Here is a 24,568-nt window from a genome sequence, read left to right on the forward strand (position 1 = left end):
CCCAGCCATGTCCTCTGGGCACCTCCATAGCCCTGCAAAGACCCCAGCTCAGCCTCGAGCTCCCCAGCTCTGTACCGAACTGAGCCACAGCAACTCCTGGAGATAAGTTCAACGAGGCTGTAATTGCAAGAACAGGGCAGCACAGGTGGCTGTGAACCCACCCAGAGGAGTCCTGGTGCTCCCAGGATGGGTGGCCAGTAAAGAGAGTGGGTGCCGGGCCCTGTGGAGCTGCTGTCTGTGACAGAGGAGTCCAGGCTGCCAATAGCATCAGCTGGTACAAATGCTGTTGATGGAGGCCATCGCTGTTTCGACAAGCCCCAGCTCCTCCTGTTCATTGATGCAGAGCTGGTACCTGCAGCCCTTGCGCCGGGGCAGGGGTCCCAGGCGCCCGTTGGGCTTGGCACGGGGTGGTAGCAGGAAGCCGATGCTGCTGGCAATGAGCAGATGCCAGATGCTGTGGATGTAGAAGTAGTTCTCCTCCGTCTCCACAAAGGTATAGAGCAGCACAGCGGCTGCTGCAATCAGCACTCCTGGGCACAGGTAGAAAGCCCAGCGCTTCCAGGTTGGCGGGTAGCAGTGGCGGCGCCGGATGGTGCGAACTGTCTGTGGTGGGGAAAGGGGGGGGCTGGAAGAGGCAGCCCTCACAGGGATAGGTGTGGGCCCTCCGCTGTGGTGCCATGTCCCTCATGAGCCAGGGAAGGTCGTTCATGGAGAAGGGTGAAGGCAGCAGAGGGGAGATGCTGGCAGGGGAGTGGGGCTGGACAGGATGCAGAGCACAGCTGGGTTGGGGGTGTAAGGGGATGGGTGGGGACAGCATCTCCTTACCCAGGTGATGGCCATGATCCCTAAGGCAAAGAGGCTGGGCCCCAGCAGGTTCCAGAATCCATGGCGGTCCATCTGCAGAGCCATGGAGAGCAGCATGGCCCCCAGCAGGTACAGCATCTATGGGGCAATGGGGCACATGTCAGGATGGGTCTCTTCCCTGGTCACCCCGCATGCCCTCTTCCCCCACCTGCCTGCTTGACCACAGGCTGGAGCCGGGCCATGGCGATGACGGTGACCCAGACAGACATGAGGGAGCCCAGGAAGTCACAGAACTGTAGCACATCATACTCCATAATGCAGAACACTACGATGCCAGGCTGGTCACAGGCATGGTAAAACTGGGGGGGGTCCGGGGAAAGGGTGTGAGAGCCTCCCTATACAGCCCTGGCCCATTGCCTGCCCCCCAGCTGCCCCTAACCCCGCACTCACAGTGGAGAAGAACATGGTGAAGATGTAGATGGCAGCTTCCAGGAGGCAGTGGCTGCGGATGGCAATGGCAACAGGAGGCACAAACATGACATTGCTGAGGCACAGCAGCAGCGTGGAGAGGAGCTGGAAGCTGTAGGAGAAAGCCTCGGCATTGTCCGTGCAGCCCCAACCATTCCAGCCTGTGGCCAGGGAGAGCCACTGTTACCCCTGAAGCACCTGCAGTGGCTGGGGAAGGAGCAGGGAAGCCCCTTTCCAGCACCCTGCAGAAAGCTGGCACAGGAGGACTAATGGGGTGTGCAACCCCCAGGGAGGAGGGGAGGATGCCGGGGGGGTCCCTGGGTGCAGTGGTCACTGTGGGTGCCTGAGGTAGCTCTCACCAGCTTTGCACTCGCAGGCAGCATACAAGTAGTTGTTGGTGCGCAGCAGCTTGCACTGGCCATAGATGCCACAGTCATTGATGCAGGGTGAGAGGTAAGAGCGCAGGTACACCTCGGCTGTCATATTGATGCAAGGCTCGAATCTGCAGCACAGGAGAAGGGGGTCAGCCCTTGCCCTGTGCCCCTCAAGCAGCTCTCACCTCTGCCAGAGGCACCCGCCACATCCAGACATTGCTGACTGTGGGAGACCCAGGGACTCAGCAAGCGCGGAAACGAGCTGCTTTGGTGCTACACATGGCAGCTCAGAGCTGGTCCCCAAGGATCTTTGCACTGCAATTGTCTGTGCCAGGCTGGGTGAGCAGGAAGAACGTGGCCGTGCTTTGCCTTTAGCAATGCTATTGGCTCCTATTTTGTCTGGATTTTGCTGTGCAAACACCGTGCCTTGCAATGCCTGTGTGTGACTGTGTCATGGAAGGACGAACCGCAATTGACAATTCAGTGTGAACTAGAAATGCAGCTGAGGAGTCAGAGCAGGCACACCACCCCCGCTGCCCCACACCTCCCATGCACACAGCTCTGGGCACACCTAGCACCTCGGCAGCCTCCAGCACGCAGGAGCACAGACAGGCCCACATCCAGACAGCATGCACCAAGTGCTGCCTGTGCACACATAGGCACCCAAACATGTACACAACACTATCTGCACACATGCACAGGGCATGTCTGCACGTCTGCTGTTCTTGCATGTGTTCACGCAACCAAATCTGCACACACGCACAAAGAATACACACAGCCCTGTCTGCTTGCACAAACCCGAACATGCACACAGCACTGTCTGCATGCATGCAGCACCATCCATATGTATGCACCAAACACCCAGTGCTGTCTGCATGTGTGCACTGAACACACACAGAGCACTGTTTGCATGGCACAGAGCCCCACATGGACTCACATGTACAGACACATGCACACAACAATCCCTCTCCCCCATAGGGCTCTCGGGCAGACATGCAGGCCAGGAGCAGAGGTGCAGACATGGGACCAGTCCCTGGAGATGCTGAGTGGAGCAGGGACACAGCAGCCTGACCAGAGCTGCCCCCTCATACACACAGCCAAGCCTTGTCCTCGCAGTGACAGCCCAGTTCCCTCCCAGGCATGGGTACAGATGGGCACTGCTGCAGAGACGGACAGGTACCAACAGATGCACAGTGTTCACAAGCTGACAGGTGCTTCATAACCAAGAGACAGAGGGAAGAGCTGTGGGGACCGATGGTCAGGCAGGCACAAGCTAGAGCCATCTGTGCCCACACAGGCACTCACATGGCGACACATAGCCCACAAAGCCACGTGAGCAGTGACATGCTGGGCAGGGACTAGGTACACCCACAGACCCACGGTGCACATAGATGCAGGCCATGGTGGGGACATCCCCTATGGGCAAGCAGGGAGGGAACATGCTGGGGCTCTTACCCATGCTCTGTAGCACAGAGCGAGCGCAGGCTCAGGTACCAGCTGCCCGTCTGGGGGTAGGGAATCCGCAGGCGGCTGAGGCTGGCTGTGGCATTGACAGAGAGCAGGAAACCTGCCAGGGACTCTGCAGGCAGGGAAAGTTCCAGGTGAGCAGAGCAGGGGGCAGCCCCTTCCCCTGGGCAGAGCTAGGATAGAGCACCCTGTGCCAGGCTCCAGGGCCAGATGCCCCCATGGTCTCTGCCTTCTCCCACCCAGCCTCTTGCTGGACACATGGGGAGTGTGTGACACCTCCCCCCCCCAGCCATGGCAGGATGGACATGCACAGCCCAGCCTACCCGTCTCACAGGTGACCGATGCGTTGTTACTGGACATCAGCGGGACTTCATGGTTCAGACACCCAAACACTGTTGCATTCTTGCCACACAGGGAGCTCTGACGGCAGAGGAAGAGATGGCCTTAAACCAGTGCTGGGGATGCACCCTGCTCTGATAGCACCCGGCTTGTGGCACAGTACCTAGCAGGTGCATTAACCCACTGTCCATCACCTAAGAACACCCCAAATCCAGGCCATCATCCTGCCCTTAGAGTACCTTAATCTGTGCTCTATCACCCAAGAGCTCCCAAACCATGGCCCATGACCCAAGAGCACCCCAAATCCTGTCCCTCGTCTTGCTGCAGCCCTGACATTACCCATCTCCCAGCCCATTCCCCCCACACTGCCCTGCCCCATCTGGGGCACAGCGTGGCCACCTCACCACGTTGAGCCGCAGCTCCAGGTTGAGCACCCCACCACTATCCAGCACCGGTAGGAGGCTGATGACGAAGACAGCAGGGCGGTCAGGTGGCACTGACACGTTGGGCCCAAAGAAGATGTAGAAGTGGACGGAAAAGGTGTCCAGCTCATTGCGCAGCATGGGGTGGACTGGCCAGCACAGCTCGCTGGCAGGCGAGGCGGTGGGGATGGGGACCGGGTGCTTCGTGCCGTTGGGACTGGCAGGCGGAGGGCTGTCCCCCAGCACCAGCCCACCCACGGAGCCGAAGGAGTGGGGCATGTTCATGGAAGTGCTGGAGGGCAGGAAGGGTGGACGGGCCAGGCTGGGTCGGGAACAGTCTGGAGGGCAGAGCCATCAGCCTGGGTACCACACAGCCCCTCCAGCCCCCTCTTAGCTCCCACCTCCCCCTCTTGCCCACCACTCATCTGCATCTGCAACCCAGCCCCAACCCAGTGTCCCCATCCCAGCAGAGCTGAGTATCACCCTGTGCCCAGCTGGGGCCAGATCCTGCAGGCATCCTTTGCCCCCCCACCGGTCACCCAAGAAAAGTCAAGACTGTGCCCCCCCACCCAGACTTCCCCATGCACCCTCACCTGTGAGCTGCACGGTGACCTGGAAGGAGATGGTGCCTGGCACCCCAGGGTGTTTCTCCACCAGCACATAGTACCAGTGCTGCCAGAAGGGCAGGTCCAGTCCCAGCTGGCAGGGAGCGTGCTCCCAGCAGTCTAGCGCCGTGGAGTTGTGCAAGGGGGGAGCTTTGGCCTGCATGCGCAGCCAGAGTGGGCAGCCCTTGGCCCCACGGCACTGCAGCACCTCCACCAGCACATGCGATGTGTAGCTGGGCACGAACACCCTGTGGGACAGCAGTGTCAGATCCTGCCCCTCTGTGGAGGGGCTAGGGAGGCAAGTCAGAGGGATAGGGCACCCTAAGCTCCCCACCCTGGGGATGCCTCCTCCTTAGGAGACACTCTCACACTCACTTGTAGAGGCAGGAGCGGTTGTGGGGGGGCATGCTCTGCTCGGTGAAGTAACCAGGGTACAGCACGGAAATGTTCACCATGTGCTGCATGATGAGCTGTGGCTGGAAGAGATACTGGCACTCCTTGTAGAGCCCCTGCACCAGTAGGACAGTCAGCATGGGGCAGGGGGGAACGGCCGCACAGAGCCGCCAATCCCCAGCTGCTGACACCACACCACGGCAAGGGGTTGGGGTGCAGTCTGCCCAGCTGCCCTCCATACAGATGTACCCAGGACCCCCACCAAGAGATGTGGTAATCCTCTTGCCCCCCATGTGCCCCACTTGGGAAACCTGCCCTGGGCACTGCCAGCCCAGGACAGTCAGGCCCCAGCAGAGCCCTGCAGTGAGCCCTGCCACTCCACGGTCCCCCCAAGCCCTTCACCTTGACAGAGATCTTGCCCTCATCTTTGGGCAGGTGGGCAGCCAGGAACCAGTCCCCAGGCAGTGGGCTGGTGACATTGAACACCCCTGTGGTGCGGTTGGGCAGGGTCCAGGTGAGGGTCAGTGCGAAGGAGCCAGGGACAGCTGTGTCCCTGGGGAAGTGCGAGTGCAGCGGGTTAATGACGGGGGGAGCCCCTGAGCGGAAATACCTGCAGGAAAGACAGCAATTAGCAGGGCGAAGGCTGAGCATCGTGGCAAGGCCAGCCTGCCCTACACGTGGAGGTCTGTCCTCCATGCTATGAGGAAGCTCAAAGACATGATGGGGAAGCTGTCTGTAAGCTGGGACCTCGCTGGAGATTGTGAGCTTCCTTGGGTGGGTGTTCAAGCAAAACTGTTCATGTATGAACTGCACAAAAGAGTGGAGCCTGCAACGGTCCTGGGAAGATGAATCATGGGGAGTGAGTGTGCATGCACGTGTGTGTGTGAATGTATGTGCATGTATGCATGTGTGTGCATGCATCTGTGCACACATTTGTACCTGCATATACATGCCTGTGTGCATGTGTATGTATAAGTGCCCCTCTGTATATGTGCATGCATGTGCAAGCAAGAGGCAGACAAGAGCAGGCTGGCTCCAAGGCAAGTCCAGGCAGGGGGCAGCAGGGGCAGGCAGAGGCAAGAAGGAAGAAAACAGACAGGGCAGGCTGCTTACTCACACGGTGATGCTACGGTCTGGGCATTGGTCCCCAAAGGTGCCACCTTGCTCCTTGAAGGTGATGAGGTTCCAGACAGCAATGACTGTGTCCTCAGGGATGTGGAAGTGGAAGAGCTCGATGCTGGCAAAGGAGCGGAAGGGACTGAGCTTGCGTGGTGTGTGGGTGAAATAGTCGGTCACGAAGAGCCCATCTGTGGAGGAGACCCAAGGGGCTCTCAGCAGGGTGGGGGACTGTGGGGGTACAGCACCCCTCTCAGACCAGGCCCACCCAGGATCTGAGCATGACCCAAAACCAGCCGCCCAGAGGCAGGAGGGGCTGGGGCTGTGACATTTCAGTGTGTCCCCAGGGCTGATGTCAGCTGTCCCAGCTGCATCTCCCAGCCCTGGCACAGTCTGCATCATCATGCCTGGTTCAACATTGCCTCAAGCCCAGTTCCTGGAGCTGTGGGTGCTCATCTTCTGGAGCCTGAGGAGCCCTTGGCCCTGGCTGCTCAGGCTCTGCCCAGGTGCAGCCCACCTCTTTCAACTCATCATCCTCTTCAGTGAGGACCTGCTCCCTGCATTTTACCTGTAATAAAGGGCCATTCCTCATGGCTTCATCTCTGCCCCAACAGGTCAGCTCCCACAGGGACACACAGATTCCCCCCTTCTCTGCCTGCTGAGGAGGCTCAGCACAGAGCCCATCATAAACCGCAGAGTCCCATCCTAGAGCCACAAGAAGAAGGAGCAAGCAGTGCACTTCCTGCAGAGCTCCCCCAGCTCTCCTGTGGTTTTCAGAGGAGAAATGGTGCACATATGTGTGCACATATGCGTGCACATATGCACACATGGGTGCTGTCTGCATGCACGGCAAAGTGGAGACATGCACACCCACATGCATGGGTGCGTGTGGCTGTGCACAGCCCCATGTCTGCAAGACACTTCCTGCAAGCCCACAGCACTCACTGGGACCACATCTCCCTGCCCAACTGTCTGACAGTTGGATTTTCAGGGATTTCCAGGAGCCCCAGAAGCAGAGAGGCAGCCACTTCCTTGGCACAATAGAGACAAGGGAGAACTGGTCTCCAGACAGCAACTGTAACTTCACCCTAACATTGCCACACTTCCCCAGTGCCAGCTTGGGAGACCCATCCATTATTCCCTGAAGATGCACCAAGGATGAGATGCGCCTCCCTACAAGCTGCTGACAAGGGGGATGCCAGCAGAGGATGGGCTGGGAGCAGGGCTGTGCCCAGGAGGATTCATCTAGTGGGGAGTGGGATAGCTGAGAAGAAGGGTTGCTTTGCACAGTGTGCACCTGGCTGGGAATGTGCGCATGTGCTTATGTGCACATGTGTTTGTGCTGCATGCATGCAGCCCCAGCCAGCTGTATGCTAACATGCATCTACTCTCTTGCCTGGAACAAAGACAGCTCCCCCTCCCTTTTTCTTCCAGACAACACAAGCCAGGCATGAAATACCTGTCTCAGTGCAAAAGCGCTCAATCCCAATTTCCACACCATGAACCGCCAAGCCACTCCACAGCTCCCCTCCCCACGTGAGGACAGTGACCTGGCAGAGGACCCCAGGGAGGAGGAGATGTTGAACGCAATTCCAGGAGATGGCATGGGGGAAAGCACTTGGAGCCTTCCAGTCCCAGTGTGGTTCCCTATGTCCACTCGCCTGAGGCAAGGCAGGGGAAGCCAGCTGCAGGCAGAGGGTCAGACTGAAGCCCCGTGGCTGTGTGGCCAGAGCACAGGGGAGGGTGCTGGAGGACGGAGAAGGATTTCCTATCCATAGAGGGGGAAAGCAAGTGCCCCTGTGCCCCAGGCCAGCAGCCGGAGCCGCGGTACCCCCTGTTCCGGGACCGCAGCCCCAGGAAGCGGCCTGTAGACAGCACCGCGGATAGCTCTCTCAGTCGGCCAGCACAGCGGACAGCTCCTGCGGCCGGGCGGCCAGCACCGTGGACAGCTCCCGCGGCCGCCCCCACCGCTGCCCCATAGGGGACCCCGCCCTGCAGCCCGGCCCCGCGGCACGGGCAGCCCCCGGCCAGCTGCCCCCCTCCCCAGGAGATCCCTCACCCTCGTGTACCCCCTACCCCCCCGCAGCCCCATCACCAAGCCAGCTCCCGTGCCCCATAGCACGCTCATCGCCTCACGTAGTCCCGCCGGTGTGTTCCCCGCACATCCCGATGCCTCGCTGCACGCACATTCCCCTCTCTGCAGGCTGTCCATCCCTGCTGCCTCACTGCATGCGCACAGCCGTCTGCCCTGGGGACTCGCTGCATCTGCAGCCTCCCAGACCCACCCACCCCCCCCCCCCCCGGGGTGTTCCACTGCATGTGCACCGCCTGCATCCTTCTGGCACACACACCTCTGTGCACCACTGCACATTTATCTCCATGCCCCACTGCATAGGTAACCCATGACCCACAGCATGCTTATCGTCATGCCCCACTGCACATACATCCTTGTGCCCCATTGCATAGGCATCTGGTACCCTCTGCACATGCATCTCCATGGCCCATTATGCAAACATCCCATTGCATACGTATCTCTGTTTCCCATTGCACATGCACCTTGTGCCCCATTGCACACACACACCACACCCAACTGGGCACACCTCTGTGCTTTGTTGCATATGCACCCCAAACCCCATTGCATGTGCACCCCATATCTTGTTGCAGACTCACCATGTCCCATTGCATGTGCATCCTGCATCCCATAGCAGACAGACACTGTACCCCACTGCACACATACCCCTGTGCTCCATTCTCACCCACCCCTTGCCCCATTGTGTGCACACCCCACATCCTATTGCTTGTGTACCTCATACCCATCCCTGTGCCCCACTGCACACACCCCCCATGCCCCACAGCATGCAGACCTCCTACCCATTGCACATACCCACCCCATGGCATATGCACCCTGCACCCCATTGCATTTGTACCTCATTCCCATTGCACAAGCACTCCTGTGCTCCATTAATGTGCATTCCTGTGTCCCATTGCACATGCACCCTCTGACCCATTGATCATGCACCTCATGCTCCGTTGCATGTGCACTCCTGCACCCCATCCCATACTCGTCCCTGTGCCCCGTCGCATGTGTGCCTCACACCCGTTGCACGCACACCCCTCCCCGCGCCCCCGGCCCCGCGGCACTCACCAGCGGGCGGCGGCAGGAGGCGGAGCGGCAGGAGCAGCAGGGGGAGGCGGAAGAGGGGGGCGAGCAGCCGCCGCTGCCCGTCGCCCCGCCGGTCCATGTCGCCGCGCTGGCTGCCGTGGGGCGCTCACTGGCAGTAGCCCCGCCGCGCACCGCCGCCAATGACGTCATCCGCCCCGCCCCCGAGGCCGCCCATTGATCCCGACATGCGTCACTCACCGACGGCAGCGCCCCGTTCTTCCCGGGGTGGTCCCGCCGCTGCTCGGGGCACCGGGGGGCAGGCACACGGGCAGGGACGGGGATACGGGCTGGGGGACAGGGATCTAGGGCTGGGGACAAGGATATAGGCTGGAGACAGGGATATGGACTGGGGGACAGTGGCACAAGCTGGGGCCAGGGACACAGGGCTGGGGAACAGGGGACATGGAGTTGGGATGCAGATGGCCATGGGGTCAGGCTACAAGGGGGATACAGGACATAGGTGAAAGGGGCTGTGGGGCTGGGATGTAGGGGGACAAGGGGGCTACAACGCTGTGGGCAAATGGGGTGTTCTGTGGAGAGTGGATGGGAGGCAGTGAGGGCTACCTATGGGGGCTGTTTAATGGGGTCGGGTGGTTTTCAAACAGCAGCTACCATCTTATTATAATAGATTAGGATATTTATCTTATAGAGGAAATGTCTGGGAGAGGTGGTTTGGGCACTGCCTGTGGGGATGAGGGCATCCCAACTGGAAATGATCTCATCACACTTCCCCAAACTCCCCTGATGTCATCGTCAAAGTCCCCTGAGATCACCGTCCTCCTTGACCATGACAGAGGCAGGTGGGTGACTCATGGGCACAGCCCCACTCCTGTGAGTGCTCTGCCTTGCGCCAGCCCCGCTCCTGCCCCATGCCCCCATCACAGAGCACCCTATGAGCTGTTCAGGGAAGCAGCTGCCCCTGGCAGTTCAGCCCAACTGCCCAGTGGCCCCTCCCCAGAGCACAGCCCCCCCTCCAGGCATGGCTGGGAGCCCCCTTCCCAGAGCAGACCTCCCAGGTGGGCAGCTCTGCCCTTGGCATGGCTCCAAGGCAGGTGGCCTCTGATACAGGGACTGTACGGAGCCTGTGATTCTTCCAGAAACAACCTGGTCCTTCTCTCCTTGGGAAGGGAACAGGGGAGCCTGTCCTCCCCAGGATACTCCCCAAAGGCTCCAGGGTCCCACTGGAGCTCCATGAGACAGACCCATCCCCTGTGAGCGACACTGGTGGCCGTGAGTAACCATAGGGGTGCTGGGCCAGGCAGGACCCTCATGGGGACCCTGCAGCTGCTCTGGGGGGAGGAAGAGGCACCAGAGCCAGGGCAAGAGGAGGGCCCCCGGTTCCAAGCTGGCATGGGGTCACATGGGAAGGGCAGAGTGAGCTGGGGGGGCTGGAACAGTCCTACATTCCCCAACTCTTCAGGAGCTGCCCCATGGCCCAGATACGTGGGATGCCCCATGGCTGTGCAGCCCCTAGGCACTCTCCTGCCTCCCCGGGCATGGCAGACCCCTCCATCACAAGTCACGGCCACGACGGTTCCCTGAAAACCCAGAGCACCTGGGCCAGGTGGCTCCGGCCACGAAGCACCAGCGCCAGGCCAGCCTGGTGCGTTTCCCATCTGGCCGGCCTGGGGGCGAGAAGGGGGAGACAACGCGCACACCTGCCCACCCCCCGGTGTGGTCCGGTCCCGATGGCTCCCCCAGTGCCGGTTCTGGACCAGTCCGGTCCCCATCGCTCCCCCTGTCCCGGTCCCGTCCCAGTGTCCGCAGCTCCCTCTGGTCCCGGTCCGGTTCCCATGGATCTCCTCGGTCCAGGGAAGATCTGCGTGGCTCCCCTCCGTCCCGATGTGGGCCGCTCCTTGCGGCTCCCCCTGGGCCCGTTCCGCTCCACGCGGCTCTTCTTGATCCGACACGGTCCCGGCACGACCCCCCAGGCTCACACGGGTCCAGTCCCGGTCAGATCCAGTGGAACCCCCGAACCGTTCCCTGTATCAGTCTTGGTCACACTCCCCCGCGGCGCTCCTCGCTCCCGACCTGGTCGGGTAGGGTGCCCGCGGCGTCCCCCGCTCCCGCTCCTGCTCCAGTTCCCGCGGCTGCCCCGGGTCCCGGAGGCAGAGGCGTGTGCGCTTCCGCCGGCCTCCAGGAGAACGGTAGTATTCCGCGGCACTGCCGGCGGCGCCGCTCTGGTCCCGCTCCGTGCCCGGGCGCTGAATTGGTAGCTGCGCGACGCGGCGGTAGTTCTGGTGGCGGAGCCGTTCTCGCGCGGGCACCGGCCGGTGACTGTCCCCGCCCCTGCCTCTCCCTCTGTGCCCCCAGCCCAGTACCAGCGCCTCGGGATCCATGGAGTTCCCGGTCGCTCTTTTCCCCTCCTACTTTGGCGCCGGCCCGCCCCGGGAGAAGGGGGGCCCGCTCCGGCCGCCGCCAGGTGAGGCGGCCCCGGCCGCTGGAGATGCTGGAGGCCGGCGCAACCCTCCCTGCCCGGGCCCGGGGGATCGGGGCTTGGCGAGCCCGGCGGGGGGCAGGCAGGGGCCGCTCTCACCTCCCGCCCACTCTCTCTGCAGGCTGAGACGACGTTCGCGCCCCGCCGCGGCGGGATGGGCGAGAGCTGGGAACCTGCCGACGCTGCTGCCGCGCCCTTCCTGCCTCCCAACGCGAGCGAGGGCCGCGGGAGGGAGGGATGCTCTGTTCCATCTCCGCACCCGCCCGCCGAGCTGCCCTGCGGCTCGTGATCCCCGCCGACTCTGCCGCACACCTGAATTTCCAGGATGTGGTGCTGGAGGAGCTGCTCCACGCCTGAGGCTCTCCAGCACAGTTTGAGCTCAACAGGTGCATCTGGCAAGTGGCAGCTGCTCGGGCGGATGGGAAAGGTGAGCGAGCCCCAGGATCTGTGCCCCGAGCTGGGCAGAGAGCCCCCACCTGGAAGGGAGCCCCCGGGACGCTGCCCTCATGTGCCATCTCCTGTCCCTTGCCAGATTTTGCCGGCATCTGTTTGGACTATCACTGTGGTGTTTGGAGGGTGCTGGGCAGGATGGGGTCCACCCCCACCCCACTGCAGGTCATCCACACTGACTTGCCTGCCTCTCACCTAACCATCAGGTAGGCGCTAGGGGAATGGAGCTTTGTGAGGAAGGAGCTCTGCTGCCTCTGCAGCCATCCCCAGGGTGATGCCATGGCCCCTGTCCCGCAACCCTCACCTCCCCAGGGAGCTGGCCATCTACACCCAGAGCAGAGCCATCTATCTCTGGAGCATCGAGACAGGGTGAAACCAGGCACTTGGGGCTGGGAGGGTGCTCACACAGACCCCCGGGTCTTGGGGATGGGGGGGCAAGCGAGAGGGGCAGCTCTGCCCTGTGCTGGCACTGCTTTCTCCCCACAGGCTGCAGCGGCTCCACCATGACCTCCAGACCATGTTTTTTTTCAGGACCATTTGCCCTGGCACTGGAGCAACTTCATCACCCACCTGCAGGTGCTGAGCTGCACCAACCAGCAGTGCCTGGATGCCCGAGTGAGCCTGGGAGAGAGGGTGGGCACAGGGCCAGTGGCAGGTGGGGGAAAGGGTTCCCCGGCCTGGGGTGCTGACAGCACCCTGATTTGCTGCTGCAGGCCCCCAAGAGATGCCACTTTGACTTGTTCAAGGTGGGTGAGGAAGCTGGCTGCCAACAGGACAAGCATGTGGTGCTGCCCACATACCTGGGCAGGGCTCACCCCTCCCAGCACCTTGTCACCACCCAGGTGAGCTCCACCACACCCAGGGGGGACATACAACCCCAGCACAGCACCAGCTCCCACAGGGCAGGGGGATCACTCAACTGAGAGGGGCTGCCACAAGCTGTTAGGGTGAGCCCTACTGAGCTGTGCTCCCCGTGCCAGTTGTCCATGTATGTGCTAGACGAGTGGTTGCCATCGGGGCCTGTGGGCGCACATGATCAAGGCCCCCCTCTCTCTTTGCCTATGTGACGTTAGAGGGCCCTGGGAGGAGCCATAAAGAGCTGCATGGTACATCCCGCACCTAGGAGCTGCTGCTGCTGCAATATCAAAGTAAGAGACAGGGCTCTGGGGTTGCTGCAGAGCTGGGTCTTCTCTGTACCCACCTCCTCGCCACTGGGACCAGCTGCTGCCCTGGCATCGGTGCTCACCAGTCAATTTTTGGCATGTCCTTCCATGGGGGGAGCCGGGGAGCCTGTCAGCTGACAGGACAGCTGCAGAAGCTGCACAGCATCACAGGCTGCCTGCAGCACCTGCCCACCCAGCTGCCACACCACCACTGCCTGCTCCAGCAACACCACAGCACCCCTGCTGCTCGTGGGTACCTGTTGTGGTTTGGGCCAGATTAGCCAATGATGGATGACAGATGTTCTCCCCCACCTCTCACTCCAAGGAGAGGAGAGAGAGAGATAGAGACATTAATGAGTTTAGAAGGAACTACTTCAACAAAATATTAAAAAGAAAATAAAAATAAGATAATGAAAAAGGTACAATATATACAAAACCATATCAAGCTCCCAGGATGACAACCACATCACCGGCAGGCACTGGGAAAGTCCCAGACTGGACTCAGCGACAGATGAGAACTGGATTCCAGATCTGGATTCAGGAAAGGAGATTGGGAGCAAAGGCAGACGAACAGACAGAATCCTCCTCAGATGCCAGCCATTGAAGAAAGAGGACTGACCCTTTGATCCTTCAGCTTTTATACTGAGCATGATGCAGATGGGATGGAATGCCCCGTTGGTCAGTTTTGGGTCCCCCATCCTGTCCACTCTTCTCCACATGTACGACCCCTCTGTGCTTTTCCACTTCCAACCCTCCAATGGGACATATAACAAAGTTAGCTGACCTTGGTTGTTATAACATTAAGTATAATCAAGAGCCTCTCTGCATACTGTTACTTGGCATTAACTATAAACATAGGTCTTATCACTCTGAGAATGAACAGTTTTCTGCACAATATGCTGTTAATTTCAGAGAGTTAGAAGAGGCTTAGCTAAAAAGTAAAATTACTGAACAGAAAATTGGTTCTCTTGTACCTCAAAGGAGGACATTCCACCCCTTATTTCATACCATTTGCGTCATGCTCAGATCACTGTTATGTTTTTCTATCAAACCTATACACACACACATATTTATAGATACACACAGGTCACTCATTTATGATTTATCTTTATACAAAAAAGTTCATTAAGTCCATTTAGTTGATGACTGCAGGATTTCATCTATCATAGCAGACTCTCACAACAGGAAATATGGATGAAATTCATTGTGGTTCGTGCCCATGGGTAGCAATGTCCATCTCAAAGAGTTTTGCTGGATGCCACTTGATGAAGCTAGCTCAGGTTTCATCACCTCTATGTGAGGTGAACACTGTTAGCATTCCATAGCAAACAACATCATACAGCTCAGAACTGAGTATTCTCACCTAGGATTAAATTTCCTTGAGGTACTGTGAGAAACTGGACGTGAGAACTGATAGAAAACAGGATGTCTCAAAGCTCGCTTGCTGCAAGATATCTACCACCTGTGTACATGATATGACATCAAAGGAGGTACATCCTTAGTTCTCAAAACAACTATATCTTGTTTGCCCCAAGAAATACGTCTGCCATGCAGGCCCCAGCACTGCCCCGGGGGCAGAGGCAAGGGGGGATCGCACAGCAACTGTGTCGGACAACAATTGGACGAGCACAGGTAACTGTCTTGTTGATTGGTTAAACTACGAGTCGACAGGGACTATAAATTACCATTGCATCCCACAGCAAACGGGACCCTCACCACTGTCGACCCTCGCCATCGTTACGACTTGAGAGACCTGAGAATCATGGATCAACAGGATGCTGTTGACTCTAGAGGACCTTCAAGGCATTGTGCGGTGCAGATCTAAGTGGACCAAAGCGTACCTGTGGACCTAACATCTTGGTGGTGGTGATCTTTCTTGCTGCACTCCGTAATACTGCTTCTCTTTTCCTTCTTTCCTATACCTCTGCCTTTGTTCTATCGCTATCTAGCGTTATTTTAAGGTAATAATAGTAAAGTTATAGTAAACGGCATTTGACCTCGTTTGTGTCTTAATCGCACCCTCAGAATCATTGCGAACCCCTCTTGGACCAATCAGACTGGGACCTTACATCTTGCTGGCGTAGTTGTCAGGATTCCGTGGTGTGCGAGTGCTGTTTTTATTATTTGTTTTTGTCTGTACTGGAACAGTGCTGAATTCTTTGTGAATATACGTGTTTGCCTCTCGGGGATGTAGGGGGTAGGAATTTGTGTTGGAATTTGTGTTTATTGACTGTTAGTGTACGACGTGCGACCTCCCCGAGTGACTGCCCCTGATCTTAGTTGTGAACCGGATTTTAGCTTGATTTCAGTTTTGACTTTTGTTGAGACAATATGAGTGAGAGCCTCTCACCCCCTTCAGGGCAAGATGTGTTGTATGATTTTTTTGGAGAAACATAATGCACGCCCTTCAGTACCAGGTAGCGATTGGGCATGAGATAAATGGCATAATTTTCAGAGGTGAAGTGAAAGCTAAATTGGATGAGGTGGCAGCCCCTCCTCATTCACTCAGGCCTCTTGTTAAAGCGGAATACGAGTTTGACGATGATCAGAATGCTCCCCCACAAATTACCGTTAAGGAAGTGTGTTACAATGCTATGGAATTAGCTAAACTAAAAAAAGAATTTAGCCGTACTCCTCAGGAGTCAGAAACAGAATATGTGTGGAGAGTGTCATTGTCAAGGGGAGATCAGATAATGCTAAGTGAACAGGAAGCTGAAGGATATTGGGGCCCTGGAGTGTTTTTAACTACTGGCAATCACTGGGCTCCCTAGTCCCTAACACAGAGGGCAGCCTATTGGGCTGGAGGTCTCAATCCTTTAGAATGAGGAGACCCCATTGCTATCACTGGGTCAGTCGATCAGATAGTGGAAAATGTGCAAAAGGCAGCTTGCCTGCAAATGATGTATAACTGTGAGCTTAGACCCCAACAAGAATCCCCCATGATGCTGCCAGCAGACCCTGATCGGATGAATCCGTTGATACGGGGACTTCCCAAATGTTTGAAACCAATTGGTATACAGCTGCAAGGAACCATTAGGGCAGCACGCCAAGGCGAGAGAGATGCCACAGCTCAGGAAGGAAGAGCAGCCCCTGATTGTAGAGATCCAAACCGGAGGGTGTGGATGTGGGGAGAAGTCGCCCAAGAATTACTTGACTATGGGTGAAAATACGGTCCTGTTAGTGCCAAACCAGACTCGAAAGGGTTAAGAAGGACGGAGTTAAAAACTCCCTTGCAGTCAGATCCAGAGAAAAAAAAATCCCTCACCAAGCCGCCCATGGAGTGGGGTGAGTGGGGAGGGACATACCAAGTAGGCGAAATGTGGCCCTATACATCCCACAGACCCCGTGCAAATTGAGTGGGGGTTTGCTCAGTCAGGATGGTCGATGCACTTTTGGCAAAAAGGCCCTGAAGGTCCCCCTCATCCGATCGGGTTTTACTCCCGCAGCTTCAAGGACGCTGAGAAACGGTACACAGCATGGGAAAAAGGACTGTTTGTAGTTAGCTTGGCCTTTCAAGAAGCACAGCGCACCATCCACCAACAGCCGATAGTGCTTAGATGCCCTTTCAAGGTAATTAACGCTGTTCTATCTGGAACACCCCCACCTGATGCACTGCGACGGAGACTGGCTCCAGGGCAGGTAAGACTGCGCTGGGAGAGGGGATCTGTAGCTAAAAAGGCCGACGGAAAGCTCTTTTTGGGGCTTTTTTGATGCCGGGCAAAGCCTCCTCCTCGTGCTGGGGGCTGACAGCTGGTGGGGGGGCTGCTGACTAAGACTGGGCGGAGCCAGCGCCTCCCGAGGTTCATCACACCGCTAGCTTATAAGGAGCCCCAGGGAGGGCAGAGGCTAGCCTCTGCCCACTGAGCAGAAACCAGTGCTTGGGTCTGTGTCCTGGTTGGTGCCTCACGTGGCGGTAACTTGTACGGCCGGGTCCTGAGCCTCTGCCATTGTACAAGGTAAGTTCAATTCCTTTTAGTAGTCAGACGACTAGCGCGTTCATTCCAACTGACCCTTCCACTCTCTCTCGCTTGCAGACATCCAGCTATGGTTAGAACTAGGTTAAAGGCTATTGTTAAGAAAGCTGTGGGCACCCAGACAGAGGCCCCACACAAACACGTGGGTGTCCAGGCCTCTGGCTGCAGGGAGTGCCGGGGCCTGGCCCTTGCCATGGAGGGGAGTGGGGACAACACCTGTGTCAGATGTGAACAGGTGAATGATCTCCTCAGCCTGGTGGTTGAGCTGAAGGATGAAGCGGAGAGGCTGAGGAGTATCAGGGAGTGCGAGAGGGAGATCGACTGGTGGGCCCACTCCCTGAGAGTAAGGGAACATGTTGAGGCCTCACACACACCAGAGGACCCTCTCCCCACTTCTCACCCGGCAGTAGAAGGGGATCTCAGAGAAGAGGGGGAATGGAAACAGGTCCCTGCTAGGCGAAGGAGGCAAATCCCCTCCCTCCCCCTCCCACCTCCCCAGTTACCCCTGCAGAACCGGTACGGAATCTTGCAGGAGGAACTGGCTGTTGGAGAGGAGGGTGGTACATTTAGGCAGGAAGTGCCAGAAAGACCAAGTTGCCGTAGACCTGGCATCACAACTCGTTCCAAAAGGAAAAGCAGAAGGGTCATTGTTCTGGGTGACTCTATTGAAGGGGGCAGAGGGACCAATATGCCATCCTGACCCGCTTCACAGGGAAGTCTGCTGCCTCCCTGGGGCACGGGTCAGGGATGTGTTGGACAAAGTTCCTACTCTAGTCAATCCTTCTGATTATTACCCCCTGTTAGTATTTCAGGTGGGCAGTGACGATGTGGGCAGTGACGATGTGGGAAGAAGGAGCCCAAAATCAATTAAAAGAGATTTTAAAGCCTTGGGAAGGGTGCTTAAGGGATCGGTAACACAAGCAGTGTTCTCCTCTATCCCATCAGTGGATATCATGAGTGAGGAAATTAATAGGAAGAGACAGCAGGTCAATTTGTGGCTTCGGGACTGGTGTTATTGACAGAGCTTTGGGTTTTTTAATCATAGGTTGCCATATGAGACACCTGGCATGCTGGTGGCAGGTGGGATGCACCTGTCCCAGAGGGGGAAAAGAATTTTGGGACAGGAATTAGCAGGACTCGTTAGCAGGGCTTTAAACTAGATATGAGGGGGGAGGGGGGGGTAACTGGGCCTGTTAGGACTAAACTCAAGGGAAACACGCCAGGGCTTGAGGGATGGTGGACTAGCAAGGACTCTTACTCTACCAATTCATTTCAGAGAAGTGATAGACACCTAGAAATTATGGAAACACCTGAGAGGGGCCTGGTAGGAAATGGGGCCCACACTCACAAAAAGATGTTGAAACCATTAGACCGTCTGAAGTGCATCTATACCAATGCACGCAGTATGAACAACAAACGGGGAGCTTGAAGCCATGATGCACCAGGAAAACTATGACATAGTGGCTATCACAGAAACGTGGTGGGATGCCTCACATGACTGGAGTGCCACAATCGAAGGCTACAAGCTCTTCAGGAGGGATAGACAGGAAAGGAGAGGTGGCGGAGTGACTGTGTATGTTAGTGAATGCTATGAGAGCTCAGAAATTAAGTATAGTGATAACAGGGTCGAGAGTGTTTGGATTAGGATAAGGGCAAATAAAGGTGATATCGCTGTGGGAGTCTGCTATAGACCTCCCAACCAAAGCAGTGAGGTGGATGAAGTCTTCTATAAGCAACTGGGAGAAATATCACAGTCGTTTGCCATTGTTCTTGTGGGGGACTATAACCTCCCTGATATCTGCTGGGAATACAACACGGCAGACAGGGAACAATCCAGGAGGTTCCTGGAATGTGTGGAGGATAACTTCCTCATGCAGCTGGTAAGTGAGCCGACCAGGGAAAGTGCCCTCCTAGACCTGCTCCTTGTGAACAGGGAAGAACTTGTGGGGGAAGTAAAGGTTGGAGGCCGTCTAGGGCACAGTGATCATGAGATGATTGTTCTCTATCCTTGGAGAAACAAGGAGAAGGGTTACCAAAACTGCCACCTTAGACTTCCGGAGGGCAAACTTTGACCTGTTCAGAAGGTCATTTCCCACAGACTCCCATGGCATTTGTGGCTGTCGTGGTTTCGGCTGAATTTACCAAAACCAGACCGGCAGATGGCCCTTCCCCCCCCTTCCCCCCCCCCTAAAAGAGGAGAGAGGAGGAGAAAGAGATAAGGAGATTCAGAAGTTTAGAATGAACTAAACTACTTTAATGAAGAATTAATATTAAAATAAAAATAAAGAAGAAAATAATGAAATAGATACAATATATACAAAACCGTATCAAGCTCCCAGGATGACAGTCACATCACCGGCAGGCACTGGGGAAGTCCCAGACTGGACTCAGTGATGAATAGGAACTGGATTCCAGCTCTGGAGTCAGGAACACATGGATCGGGATCAAAGGCAGATGAACAGACAGAGTCCTCTCTGGACATCGGCCATCGCAGGAAGGGCTGACCCTTTGATCCCTCAGCCTTTATACTGAGCATGGGGCAGATGGGATGGAATACCCCAGTTGGTCAGGTTTGGGTCACCTGTCCTGTCCACTCCTCCCCACCGATGTGACCCCTCTACGTTTTTTCCGTTTCCGACCCTCTAAGGGGGCAAATAACGAAATTGGCTGCCCTTGGTTGTTATAGCAATAAGGATAAGCAAGGGCCTCCCTGCATACCATTCCTTGGCATGGAGCACAAACATTGGGCTTATCATTCTGAGAACGAGCAGTTTTCTCCACAATATGCTGTTAATTTCAGAGAGTTAGAGGAGGCCTAGCTAGGATGTAAAGTTACAGAACAGAAAATTGGTTCAGTTTTACTTCAAACCGGGACAGTGGCAAAGGTCATCCTGGTAGGCAGTCTGACAGACAGGTCCTGGTTGCAGGCATGACTGGAAGCAGGACCTGTGCCAGTTTGCCCAGAGCTCACAGAACATCTGGTGCTCCCTGACCCAGTGCTGAGCCTCACACTGCAGCCACAGCTGTGACCAAAAACTATTGTCCAACTCCTTTCCCTGTAGCTTCAGCAGCTTCTTGGTGGCTTGACAAAGGTGGCAAGGGCCTCTCATCTAATTAAATGTCTCTTGCCCTACAGATATCATCCTGGCACACTACCAGCCAATAGGCTTCTTGTGCCTGTCTCATAGCGTGTGTCAGCCTCTATTTGAGGAGCTCCTGCTCCTGCTCCAGCCTCTCTCTCTGCTACCCTTCAACCTAGACCTCCTTTTTGAGCATCACCTGATGCAAATGGGCAAAGAGCAGCAGCAGCAAAAGGAGCTGCTGCGTGTAAAGCAGGACCTGCTGCTTTCCACACACTCCACCCTGCAGCTAATGCAGACGCAGGGCAGCAGTGAGGATCCTTATGACTGCAGCACTGCCCCTGAAGCAGTGGGTGCCAGAGATGATGACATCTCACCAGGCCACAACCCCCAGCAAGCTGCAAGTGAGAGGGTCAAGGGGGTGGGGGCTTCGTGCAGAGATGGCAACAGGGAGGAAGAGCAGAGGAAGGTGCGAGAGAGCACGTGGGAGGGGAAGAAGGACAAGCAAGCGGGCTGGTGGTACCAGCTCATGCAGAGCTCTCAGATTTACATTAAGGGCTCAGCTGAAGGCTTGAAGCTCATCTGCTATGAGAAGAAAGCAGCTTTGAATGCTGTGCCCAGGTCAGCAGAGACCCAAAAGGCACCACCCCCCCGTGAAGGGGTGGTGGAGGGTGCAGAGTCTGAGTGTACCTCGGAGGAGAGGCCCAAGGCTGCCAGCAAACCAAGTCCTAAAGCTGCAGAAGAGGCCTTGGAAAAGCCCCAGCAGGTACCAGTTGGCAAAGAAGTGAAGGAATGGAGCTGGCCCTTCTGGATGGGCAGCCCCCCAGACTCAGTGCTTACAGAGCTGAAGCACAGCAAGGAAAAGGAGACTGGGACTCATCAAAGAGTGGGAGTAGCAGTAGCAGCTGCCCAGGAAGAGAGCAGCATCAGTGCATCAAAGGGCAGCCAGCCCATCAAGTGGGGACACTTGTTTGGGTCCAGGAAGGTGCAAAAAGAGCCCAGGCAGCCTAACAGGTAAGGATGGGACTGGGGAGGGCTGGTTAACCTGGGGTTGCAGCAGTGCAGGTGGAAGTCAGGTCAATAGCCTACCACTGGGCTACACCATGGTGGTACATCAGAGTCTGTGTGAACAGAGAGATCTGTCACCCCTGCCCAGCCCTGCCTGCCTGCTCACACCACTGTTTCCCTCCTCAGCTCCTACCCTTGCTCAGTCTTCTGCCTGAGCTCTACCCGCTGCCTTGGCTCCTAAACCCCCTCTCCACAGGAAGGGCCCATGCTGCACTGCTCCCATCATCACCTCATCCCACCCAAAAACATGTACTAAGTGAGAGCAAAACATGGAGCCATCCCTGTTGCTCACAATGGGTGGGGAGGAGGCGTGAAGTTGCCCCATGTAGCTGGGCCCTCCTCGCATTGCCTCTCCACCTGTACCATTCTTGCTTGTATGGCCACTGGAAATGTCCTTCCCAGTCTAGGCCATGGTGTGTCTGGAGGATGCTGAGGCCTCCCCTCCAGGAGACAGCCTGGGAACAACAATGCACTTTGTGCACGGATCCAGACCTCTAAGGCATGACCTTGCCATGAGAGCAGCTGCTTCTTGCCTCCCGGGTACACTTCCCTGCCACTACCTGCTTCTATCTCCTTGCAGGTTGCCCTCTGGCTGGCTGAGCTTGGACAAGTCCATGTTCCAGCTGGTGGCCCAGAAGGTCGGGGCAAGCATGTGGCAAGAAGCAGCCCTTGAGACAGAGCTCCCCTGGCCAGAGCAACCTGAAGTGCCCCCCAAAGCATGGCCAGCCTGGGGGCTGTCTGCCCACCCTCCCTGGTGAGTGGCACCATGTGGCCGTCCTGCAGGTGCTAGGATATGGTGGGTTGAGGTTGACACGGCTCTGCCTGTTGCAGTTCACCTGGTTCCCTTTATACTCATGAACCAGGGGACGAATCATGGCAGTGACACAGCTTGTGCATCTCTCCACCCCAACTCTGCAATCTGTAGGCAATGGGGAGCTGGGGGGCAGCTGAGATCCTGGCTGGGGAGGGAGGCAGGGGGTGTTTTCCTCACTCCTCTGTGCCCATGGTGGTCCCTCGGCTTCAATGGGGTGAGTGTGCTGTGGCAAGTTAACCCTTCCTCCCCTCCCTCTGCCTGCAGTGAGGTGAAAGCTCTTTGCCATCACATTGCCACCAAGGCAGGACAACTGAGCTTCAACAAGGGGGACATCCTGCAGGTCATGTCCAAGGTGGATGGTGACTGGCTGCAGTGCAGCCTCGGCTCCGAGAAGGGACTGGTGCCCATCATGTACATTACCCACCCAGAGGACGAGGACTATTGACATGGCTGGGAGGCCAAGCACAGTACTGTGAGCTGCTGAGGCTCATCTGGGGAAGCCCACTCTGCCAGAGGAACAGACACAGCTTCTTGCTAGTTTCTTACCATTACAGAATGCAGTAACCATAGGTGGTTCCTTCTTGCTCCTCCTCGTGCAGCTGCCAAAGGCTGACTTGTCCCCTGGGGCCTTCTGCAAGCTGCACCTCAAATTGCCAGGCATTGCCATGCATGCAGCCACACCAGGGACCGTCTGAGCCCCTCCACCCCATGCCATCTCCAGCATTCGTAGGCCATAGACTCGTACACAGCAGGAACTCAAGCAGTCCCTGCCAGGACAGTGCTGCCCCACTGCGTGGCTCAGTTTCATGCTGGAGAGTGCAGGATGCTGGCCATCCCCTCCCTAGGGGTGGCAGTGCAGTCTGCAGCCTTCAGCATCCCTGGCATCATCAGCCACAGGGGTGGGAGGGAGCATCATGTGTTGGCAAGGTCTCTGCAAGGCTGGGCTGATGGGTTGTGTTGCGGCTTGAAGGGAGGCTGCAAGGTAGGCTCCTCTGTCGCGACGGAGGGAAGACAGGGCCACTCAATATGAGTGATCAGCAAGCTTCGTTTATTGATTCACACAGTGGCCTTTTATGTTCTAACATAATTAGCTCATACATATTACAAAAGTTAAGCTCATGATTGGTTAGTTCTTAGAAAGATCAACTCCGCCCTTGGTTCCTTCTTTACAGTTACTTTCATCCTCTTTTCCCATGCCTGAGCAGCTGCAACCTCTCTGTTATCATACAACAATTATAGTCAAGGACAAGGTGTCTTTACCAGCCCAGCAGTTACGGGGGCTGAATCCGATGTTTCTCAAGCTTTTGCTCGGCCAGCTGGATCATGTCTACGTGACCCTTCTCAGCTAGCCATTCTCCCACAATTCCCCCGTTTTTATTTTGAATGACACAGGCTTGGTTAAACATCCGTAACACAAGGGTTTTCATACAAGACAACACACAACTCACACAAAGCAACGCTATTAGTACAATGATTAAGATTAGCAATCCTGTCTGTAAAAGGTTTCTCAGCCATCCGGACAGACCCAACCAGTCTCCAAGAGCACCCCTATAAGGCACGTAGTAAATGGGGAGCGGGGTGTTGCTAGGCTTGCACAAAAGCTGGTCGTGTTGAGTGACTGAGCTAAAGTTATCCACACATTTTCTCGTGGGTCAAACATCTCGCTATATGGGATGGCTCTTATGCTTACAACTAAGGCAACTACTATAAAGCTTTCTATACCTAAATTAACCATTTTCTCTGTTTCAACTTCTAAGCAAATAGCATGCACATAATACCTAGGGGTTACAGACCCCACAGATTGTACAATTAATTTCTGTCTTTGTGACCTCGTGGTTCACACTCAGACGCAGCGGTCTCAGTCCGTTGGTTTACGGTGATTAGTCGGGTCACCTTCAGCGGTGACTTCAGGGTGGTCGATGGCGGGCCTTACCCAACGGCTGGGAACCCAGATGGTACCTTGTCCCCTATGGTCCATCGTAGAAGGGGTGATTTGCGAGCAAGGGTCAATCCTCCTACTCCCGCGACCGTGGCGCTGCTCGCGTAGGTCGGCCATTGAGCCGGCCACTTATGCGTGCTGATTATGGAGATGTCAGCGCCAGTGTCTAGAAGAGCAACAAGTGATATAGTTAGGTTGGCGTATTGCACAGCAACCGGGCGTTGTGGCCTTTGGCGCAAGCCGACAGTTAGTAAGGCCATTTGTCCTGTAGATCCAAAGGCTCCTTGCCCTCGTGGCTGCTCTTGCAGCGGTGGAAGGGCTCCCGCAAGATGTGGTAGGGGAATTAATTGCGCCACCTTGGTGCCTTTAGCGATGAAGAGCGGTGGGAATAACGTGTGGGCCATGATCTGGATCTCACCGTGGCAATCTTTATCAATCAGTCCCACCAACACATTAAGTCCCAGCATGGTGGCTGATGAACGGCCTATAAGT

The 24,568-nt window shown here is 56.6% G+C and overlaps 1 protein-coding gene and 2 pseudogenes across 1 annotated transcript; 2 read left to right on the forward strand and 1 right to left on the reverse strand.

Annotated features, from left to right (window-relative positions):
* Nucleotides 1-267: 267 nt before the first annotated feature.
* LOC141476757 (transmembrane protein 8B-like) lies at nucleotides 268-9,230 on the reverse strand. Its single transcript, XM_074165559.1, has 13 exons — nucleotides 9,134-9,230; nucleotides 5,990-6,179; nucleotides 5,275-5,482; nucleotides 4,855-4,988; nucleotides 4,468-4,727; nucleotides 3,857-4,212; nucleotides 3,437-3,533; nucleotides 3,102-3,225; nucleotides 1,632-1,774; nucleotides 1,255-1,433; nucleotides 1,017-1,163; nucleotides 826-942; nucleotides 268-603 (listed from the first exon to the last, which is right to left on the reverse strand). Exons 1-13 carry the CDS (start codon nucleotides 9,228-9,230, stop codon nucleotides 268-270), a joined length of 2,388 nt encoding a protein of 795 aa, XP_074021660.1.
* Nucleotides 9,231-11,488: 2,258 nt separating this feature from the next.
* LOC141476758 (TATA box-binding protein-associated factor RNA polymerase I subunit C-like) lies at nucleotides 11,489-13,482 on the forward strand (annotated as a pseudogene).
* A 2,115-nt stretch (nucleotides 13,483-15,597) lies between these two features.
* On the forward strand, nucleotides 15,598-22,582 carry LOC141476759 (uncharacterized; annotated as a pseudogene).
* The last annotated feature ends 1,986 nt before the right edge of the window (nucleotides 22,583-24,568 follow it).

Source organism: Numenius arquata, chromosome W (assembly GCF_964106895.1).
Source record: "Numenius arquata chromosome W, bNumArq3.hap1.1, whole genome shotgun sequence".
Taxonomy (NCBI): Eukaryota; Metazoa; Chordata; class Aves; order Charadriiformes; family Scolopacidae; genus Numenius; species Numenius arquata.